The sequence below is a fragment of the Teleopsis dalmanni genome, chromosome X (genome assembly GCF_002237135.1).
Source record: "Teleopsis dalmanni isolate 2A chromosome X, ASM223713v2, whole genome shotgun sequence".
In the NCBI taxonomy this organism is placed as follows: domain Eukaryota; kingdom Metazoa; phylum Arthropoda; class Insecta; order Diptera; family Diopsidae; genus Teleopsis; species Teleopsis dalmanni.
The window spans coordinates 48,687,541-48,696,534 of record NC_051848.1 but is presented as its reverse complement, the minus strand read 5'-3'; the positions used below and the strand labels follow the sequence as shown (position 1 = coordinate 48,696,534).

Here is an 8,994-nt window from a genome sequence, read left to right as displayed (position 1 = left end):
TACATACGGTAGAACCTTTCAACAATAGAACCTTTTGTTAAAATTGGATGAAATTTGGACAAATAGGAATGGAGTTGACTTTTGATCAACTTCTTTTAAAGTGATGGATTAGGTTTTAACATTCCAAAGTGAAAGAAATAATAATTTATATGTTTTAAACGAGGCAAAAAACAGCAATCCGTTTTTAATCCCTAACGAGCAAAGTAAGATTGATCTATTTGATCCATGATCTATCCATAAAACATTATTAGAAAAAAATATTCTCGTTTAAAAAAAATTAAAATATGTATTACCATAAAAATAATAAAAAGCCTTTTTCGAAAAGTAGTAAACCACAACAACAAAAATTAATTTCTATATTATTTTAATTAACTGAATTTTTGGCTGACCATACAGCTGTTTCGAGTATTGCCAAATATCCATCATCAGTGGTCTTAGAAATAATTTTTATATTTAATTATTCGTAAGTAATTTTTTGAGACTACAAGTATCAGGAATCGAACTCGTGTCCTACCAAATTTAAAGCTCAGAGTCAGCGCAGAAAAAATTGCGAACATAAAAGTTAAGTACGGAAATTTGTATTGCAGCAAAGATTGGGAATATTAACCTGTACTCCTAAAGGAAACTACTCCTTGTTGAAAACTCATTGCGGGCTACATAACAACGTTAACTATGTTTAAAATTAAAAGCCTTATCTACTTTTATAAACAAATTTAAACGAGATATATGTAATGTAAATATACATAAAAATCTTCTCGGCGTTTACACTGGCTAAACTTGGCAAGATTTTTATGTTGAATGCTAATACGTATTATTTTCGAATTTTGGCTGCGAACAAGAATTTGTATTGGACACTAAATAAAGCAAAAACCTTGCCAAAATCTAGCTGAACAGTCATATATTATTTGAGTAGTTTTACGTTCGGGCAAAACGAAGTATTGTCGACTACTGGAAATGTGCGTTGCTCGAACGCCGAGCTAGTAACTAGTGACTATACTTTTGAATCTGTCAACGATTCATTTACATTGGCGCCGCCGTAACACACAATAATGATGTCAACCTAGAAATCAGACGAAGAATCACCATTCCTAATATCTGCTACTATGGGTTCAGTAGTAACCAGTTGGGATGTAGAGCTCTCTCTCTCGATAAAAAAAACTTACGCTCTTCTTGTGTATGGCACAGAAGCATAAACATTATCACAGAATGATGAAGTACTACTGGGAATGTATGAGAGAAAAGTTCTTCGTAAGATCCTTGGTCATCTACAAGTTAGCAACGACTATCGCATACGAATAAATCACGAATTGTATCAGCTTTATCACGATATTGATATAATTTAGCGAATTAACATCCAACAGCTTCGCTTGTTTGGTCATCTCGTGAGATTGAATGAAGATGCTCCAGCGAAAAGCGTATTTGAAGCAGTAGCTAGAGAAAGAAGACGTAAAAGTAGACCGTGTTTTCGGTGGAGTAATCAAGTTGAGGGAGCACTAACCGAACTTGATGTACGATACGAGACCAGGTACGCACGTAGCAGAGGTGCCTGGAGAGACATGCCGCGTCAGGCCGAAACCCAATAACGGGTTATTATGACCAAAATAAATATTAAACGAGCTACGTTACTAATTAGAAGAAAGTAGCATGTACTTTCTATTGTTATAGTTAGCACGGCCAGTTTACAGCTGATACTGAGGGTCACAAACGCAGCAAGAATTTTACTTCAGTTGACGCTCTTCGATAACTTGTTAGAAATCGGCAAACAATATATATAGTAAATATCAAGTCAACATTTATAATATTTGTTTTAGCACGAAGTTTTGGTCGGTTGAAGAGCGATTTGGGCATGAGTCGCAATATTTTTCTCTTAGAACTTTCTCAGCTTTAAAAGTTAAGCACTTTGTTAAGACAAGAAAATACGTTGTAGCATATGCTGGGCAAGGTGTTTTCCCCTTAATTCCAATATATGAGTTTCTCGCTTATAAAGCTTTTGTCCTAATTATTCCAATTTTTCAACTATTTTTTGTATGAACTCACTTCCCCATATTTATGTTTAAAAACCGGAATATATCTCTTATAATTTCCAGGTGTTAATTCCTGATACTTTATTATTTAATTAATTTTTTTATTATCTCACAGATTTTATTTATATTATACATATTAGTTTTCCTCTTAGTCTCGCGCGGTATTAAGATAAAATGGTATCGAATATCACTTACTTAATTACTTTTGAGAAGATAGTTAATTGTCAATCTTTCTTGGGAGAATGTAAATATTAATCTATGTTTGCTATCAATGTTTAGCAATGACAATAATTATTTCTTATGTGTATTCCACTTTTTAAAAAATGATTTATTTTAAAAATTGGTTTTAAAAAGATACATTTAGTTGGAATAGATGTGCAATTGATTTTCTAAATTTTCTCTGACTGAACACTTGATAGGTTATTAGACTCAAGATACAATAAAAAGTTTTTTTAATGCAAGAATAAATAATTAACTGAGATAAAGTATTACTAATAGCTGTTGATATATGTAAATTAAAGAGCTTATTGTATTTAAAAATTCATCTTAAAAAAAAATGCTCAATTATTAAATTAATTAAGTCAGTGAAAATAAATTAGAACGTTTTTGTTTATTTTTTTTTCCCCAGCAATAAAGGATCTATTTTAGTAGGTATTATTTTCAATATAACAGAGTTCCATTATAGTAACTATTCTGTAAGCAAGTATTTTTTTATTAAATAATGTTTAGAATATCAAACGCAAAGACTTACGTTCGAGCATTATTTATGTTATTATTTGTGGGTTTACGAGTATCCAAAACAAATGTTCAAGAAAAATTGTAGATTGCAATAAATGCAAAAGTACTACTAAGAATGATCTTCAAATATAATTTTTTTAACATGTAATACAGGCTCTGGAATCGTTAAAGATCGTTTAAAAATCAAGTAGAACAATCATTTTAACAATCAGATTGGTCTGTATACATACTCCGGAAACTTGGAAGACTCCGGATTTACAAAAACATCCAATTTTATTTTCCTCTCCGGAGACTTTGTTTACTTAAATTTTACCCATCCCATAATCCATTCTCACTTCTAAAAAATCCCCTTTAGTCACACACTACCAATACCTATCCACAACTATCCCCCGCATTCATGTTATCTGCTTCATAGATCCTTGCGGGCTACAATAACATCAACAGACAATCAATTATGGATGGATTGATTTGTTAAGCTAGATTTTCAATAAAATAAGTCAAATTCATATAACTGGAACTTCTATAACTCGAATTACTCTATAACTCGAATAAAAATATTGTCACGTGCCAATAGGAAAATGGGAAAGTGTATTCTTTAAATCAAATTTTTCTTTTAAGTATGAATCCTTTTGATGTTAGAAAAAGTCCCTTTTACCAAACCAAATGTTTAATTTTTTCTTTCTATACTGCTCCTTTGTATAAATGCCAGTAGCTGGCTTTTGAGCAAGTACATAGAATTGGCATTTCTTCCGCTGAATATAACCTCTAAATTGAACTGTTTGATCAGGGAGTAATTCAAAATTTAATGTGTAACTATCGCAACAGAATTGTAAAGGAAGCACTAAAGCGTATAGAAGTATGGATTCTATAAATCATGTAACAAAAGCTTGAAATATTGAGATATTGTTACTCAAACGATAGCGAACTGCTTTAAAAAACATGGATTTGGCAAATTTTTAACATGGGACGAACAGGACAACATCCCTTTAGTTTTCTTGAATAACATTGATAAGGACCGTGAATTGATGTTAAAGTAAAGTAAAAATAAAGTAAATAAAATAACTTTCAATGTTACTCTTAACAATTATATTATATTGACCTTGACAATGAAATTTGTTCATCAAACTTTCCTACAGATGACGATATTATTGAGCATTATAGCTTTGTATATATCTCATTAGAGTGGATCCAATTCTAAGTACAACGAAAAGTGAGGGTTCGGATGAAATTGTTAATCAGCGTTCCAAGAATAAAGTAGAGGACTTATTCAAAATTCTTAATTTTTTTATTTTTGCAATGAATGAATGATACTTTAACTGATGATCACTATAAGGCTTTAAATAAATGGGAATCTCTTTTTATTAAAAATAAGAAGAAAAAAATTGAAATCCCAAACCCTAATTTTTGAATATTTTATTTTTATATTTGTATTTGATATAAATAAATATCTTAAAATGTGATTCTAGTTTATTTTAAAAATAAAATAAAAATATTTTCTAACTTGAAGTCTCTCTCTATAAGTCGAACCTTTTCTTTGCAAAATGGTACTTTGAGTCATGGAAGTTTGATTGTATTTAGAGATTTTGGAAAATCTCCCTCATTATGTTATATATCTCAAAACATATATCTTGGGATATATTAATACTATGTGTATTATAATAATTTTTGAATATTTTATTTTTATATTTGTATTTGATATAAATAAATATCTTAAAATGTGATTCTAGTTTATTTTAAAAATAAAATAAAAATATTTTCTAACTTGAAGTCTCTCTCTATAAGTCGAACCTTTTCTTTGCAAAATGGTACTTTGAGTCATGGAAGTTTGATTGTATTTAGAGATTTTGGAAAATCTCCCTCATTATGTTATATATCTCAAAACATATATCTTGGGATATATTAATACTATGTGTATTATAGATAGAAAAATTAAATGTAATTGCAAATAGAATGGCTGCAATAATTATAAATATATTATTTTTCATTTATACATATAAATAAAATGAATAATATAATCATAAATAATGTAAAATACTATATATATCTCAACTCATACAAAGACTTAAATCCACTAAATCACTTCTTAAGAATGAATGGAGAAGATTTCTACAGCTTTGTGAAAACTTTATTCCAGTAAACAGGGGAGAGAGAAAAAAACATAGACTTAGTACCTAGCGAGTTAGAACTCATACATATATTTTAGGATATATTAATATTATGTGTATTATAGGTAGAAAAATTAAATGTAATTGCAAATAGAATGGCTGCAATAATTATAAATATATTATATTTCATTTATATATATAAATAAAATGAATAATATAATTATAAATAATGTGATCTAAGCTACACAATTGAGAATATCCCATTTACCATTTGGTTCTTTGATATTTCACCATTTGGCTATTTGGTCGAAATAAATAGCGCAACTCAATTCGATTTGTTTGTTAACTAACAAGCGTTAGCGGCAGACTATTAACACTTTGTAAGCATTGTACTAACAAAAGGCCTTTCCCGCAATTTGATAAAAAAAATTAATTTATAATTAAATACTACAAAAACATAAAAGTAGAAGCGAACACAAAAAATAAAAAACCACTCTAAAGCAAAAGAAAAAAGTTAATTTAAAATTTGCAAAATGTTCATTAATTATGATTAATTGTTAAAAAGCTCACCATGCAGATTTATCGTGCAGGTTGTGTTGTTGCCGCGATCCAATACCACGACACTCGTAGCCGCTGCTGCTGCCATGGTTGTAGAGGCGCCGCACTGACTTCGGCGAGGCAAGGTAACTGTATATGATAATTCCAATATACCCGAAGAGCAGGCTTATGATTTGCTGCTTGGCTTCAAACTAAAGTTATACTTTGTTCTTAAACGCAGCAGTAACGCAAGAAACTAAGGCACAACTTGCTAGCCTTGAAGATTTGCCAAATAACTATTTGTTGCGTCCCCCACTCAAATAAAAAATATATTCCGTTTGCTTTCCGTTTTTATATTTACAAACATAACAATCGAAAACATTTGTTAAAAAAAAAATTAAATTAAAATTTGAAGTTATATGAAACGAAATTGACAATTCTTGCTAACTGCAATGACTGATGTCTATTCTACTTAGCGGTAAGCCGCCAAGTGTAAGTACCCCGCATTCAAATCCAAATAGCGCAAAACAGTACATGAAGCTCACATAAGATAACTAAACGATATTTTATTTGTTATTCGTACAATTGTCTTTAAGTGAATTCGAATTTACTGAATATGTTCCATCATGTTATTATTATCTTTACAATTATTTTACTCTTTCTATTTTTATACAACTGTTAGTATTAAAAAAAATTTTTGCGTATTTCACTAAACACGTTCAAACGAGAAACCCACACAAACAAGACCCGCGACACGAGAAATCTACTCAATTGTCCAATTAGAAATGACATGCAAGACAATCATTAAAATTTCCAAACATCTTTTACAGTTGCCAATCTAATGTTCAAACGCAAAGGAAAACAAAAGAGGGCTGCCCGAAAATGTACTCTTCAACACAAAAACTGTACTAACGTAACAACGTAAAAACGTAACGTTCGTACTTTTCATAACACATGTTCTTTTACGTGCATCACGTTAATATTGAATGAGATAAAGTAAATTGAAATTTCCTAGAGATTTTTTGCACTACACTAATGTAAATATTTATTTATTGCAATTATCTATTATTTTTGATTAAAAGTTTTCAAATTTATTAATTTATTTATTAAACATCTTATAAAATTTTTATGAAATTCACCCTACTCGAAATTCTGGTAAATACCAACATTCGCTCCCATAATTTACTATTTCCCTCAATTTACCACCAATTTACTCGAACTAGCATACGGTCAACATATGTACAAATATATTCAATATGTAAGTAAATACAATATGTAAGAGCCAATTTTGTTTAATAAATTAAAATTATGCAAATTTTTCTCGTTTTACATTCAATTCTGTTATATTCTGTTAACACGAAAAATATTCTGTTATTCTGTTAACACTTCGCTAACACAACATATCATGATTTTATTTTAATTTTGATTGTCATTTTTGTTTTTGTAGTTCCACTCGTATACAAAAATAATAAACGCAATAATATTTTATTTTGTTTTATATTGATTTATAAAAACTATTTACAATATCACTATACAATTGTGCTGTTGTGAATGGTTATGGTTTTCGTTGTCCAATTTGGCACGTGACAAATTTGTGTGTTTACTTAATTTGTCGTTTTATATTAACTATATTAGAACTGTAGAAAGTACGTAATATACAAGTGCGTTCCACCAGCAAATTTTCGACTAAATGAGAGCATCTGAAAAAGCGTAATATGCCTGTCGAAATTTGAAAATACTACACCAATGGGTATTTAAATTGTCTTTGGCTACACAGACTTTACTCGTACATTTTTTTTCAAATAAAATTTGCATTGATATGTGAATCAGCTGTTTTGGTTTGAATTTAAATTTTTGTGTTGTTTATTTGCGTGGCACTGGTGTTTTCACCAGATTTTACACAAAACTGTTCCATGAAAATCTGTAAAGTGAGTAATTTGACACTTTATTTGTGTTACGGTCTAAGTTTGTACTTTACTCTTGAAACAAACTTATTATAATGTGTTTCGCAGAATTAAAAAATAAAAATATTTCACAGTTTTACATGAGTGTGTAAAGCAGTTTGCTTAGAATTGAAAATATAAGTGTAATAAATTTTACATATCTTATATGTAATGAAAAACTATTGTCAGTATGCTGGCTTTTTAGTTGAGCTCTCGGCTTCTGAGATCTCATGAGCTCTTTAATATAAACAAATTGAAGGATCACGTTAATGAGCACATCAATATGAGCAAAATATGTGTTCATGCTCATAAACAAATTTTGTACTCATGTCATAATTGGATCTTGATCATGAGTTTGAGCTGCTCATTAGTGGGCAAATAGAAACTCTGGTGAATTTACAAAGTTATAGACTTGTTGAAAGCCATTACACGTGAATTTAAAACAAATTTTAGAAAAAATTAATTTGTTAATAATATTTTACAAAGTTTTTTGAAAAAATCGAGGAAAAACAAAAAACCCTGATTAAATTTTTATGATTATGATAACAGTTAAAATTAAACCAAAGTAATTTAAATTAGATTAACACTGATTTCAGATTGATAAATTTATAACTATATTAGTCCCTATATTTTATGAGTATGTTACAAAAAGACAACATCAAATAGACACTTGAAATACAGTCACATTTTTATTAAATTTTAATATATGAAAATTTTCTAGATATATTCAAATACTGATATCTGCAAAGTTTTGCTTAAAATTGGTAATAAGTGCATATTTTATTTAAATAATTAGTCATATTTATTATCCTAGAACATAATATCCCACGCAAAAATTATGTGCAGATAATCTGCATATGGGGTAAGGTGGCTATTCTTGTTCAATAACTAGAACGTATTCCAGCGTTTCAGTGTTATTTGAAATAATAGCTGTAATTTTTTCTTTCAGAGTAGCAAAAAAAATACTCGCAACTTACCAAAGAATATGTGCGAAGCACCAATAATGCTCTTAAAATCTTTAGAGTTAGATTTTACTCTCAAAAGAAGACTTCTTCTTTGGTGAGAACGTAAAAATTTGAACTCACTATAACATAATATATACTAAGCTTACGTTTCATACAGTTTTCTTACGTTGTTGAAAATATTGCACTAATGAACACTGGTTGCGAAATTGTCAATATAAACAAATTGGACAGATAAATTAAATCTTAGGATGTTGAATACGCTTAGAACTTATACTGATCAACAAAGACATGATTATGTATTAAAAAAATATATTCTTAATAGTCAAACTTCAAATCAAAAACGTGATATCGATATAATTCGAGAGGGTCACCGTTTTCTATGGGATGACGAGTCTAAACCGCAATCATGGGAAGAGCGACTGGTGCGAAAATATTACAACAAATTATTTAAAGAATATTGTATTGGTGATTTAACGTATTATAAAAATAATAAAATTGGTTTGCGTTGGCGTACAGAGTCTGAGGTAATATCTGGAAAGGGTCAATTTCAATGCGCCTGTGTAAAATGTGAGGAACGTACAGAATTGCGTACTTGGGAAGTAAACTTTGCTTACTTGGAAAGAGGTGAGAAGAAAAACACATTGATTAAGATTCGCCTGTGTCCTCAGCACTCAACACAACT

General features: G+C 29.5%; 2 protein-coding genes across 2 annotated transcripts in view; one reads left to right on the top strand and one right to left on the bottom strand.

Moving 5' to 3' along the window:
• The window catches only part of LOC119688386, a 27,991-nt gene extending 22,478 nt beyond the window's left edge, over nt 1-5,513 (bottom strand). Inside the window, exon 1 of the mRNA XM_038103066.1 lies at nt 5,438-5,513. Within this exon, the coding sequence (XP_037958994.1) occupies nt 5,438-5,513 (76 nt within the window). The remainder of the gene's footprint in view (nt 1-5,437) is intronic.
• A 2,568-nt stretch (nt 5,514-8,081) lies between these two features.
• LOC119688385 (protein FRA10AC1-like) lies at nt 8,082-8,992 on the top strand (the record flags this gene model as incomplete). Its single annotated transcript, XM_038103065.1, has 2 exons — nt 8,082-8,209; nt 8,297-8,992. A coding segment is annotated over exon 2 (432 nt), but the record flags the coding sequence as incomplete, so codon positions are not given.
• Between the last annotated feature and the right edge of the window lie 2 nt (nt 8,993-8,994).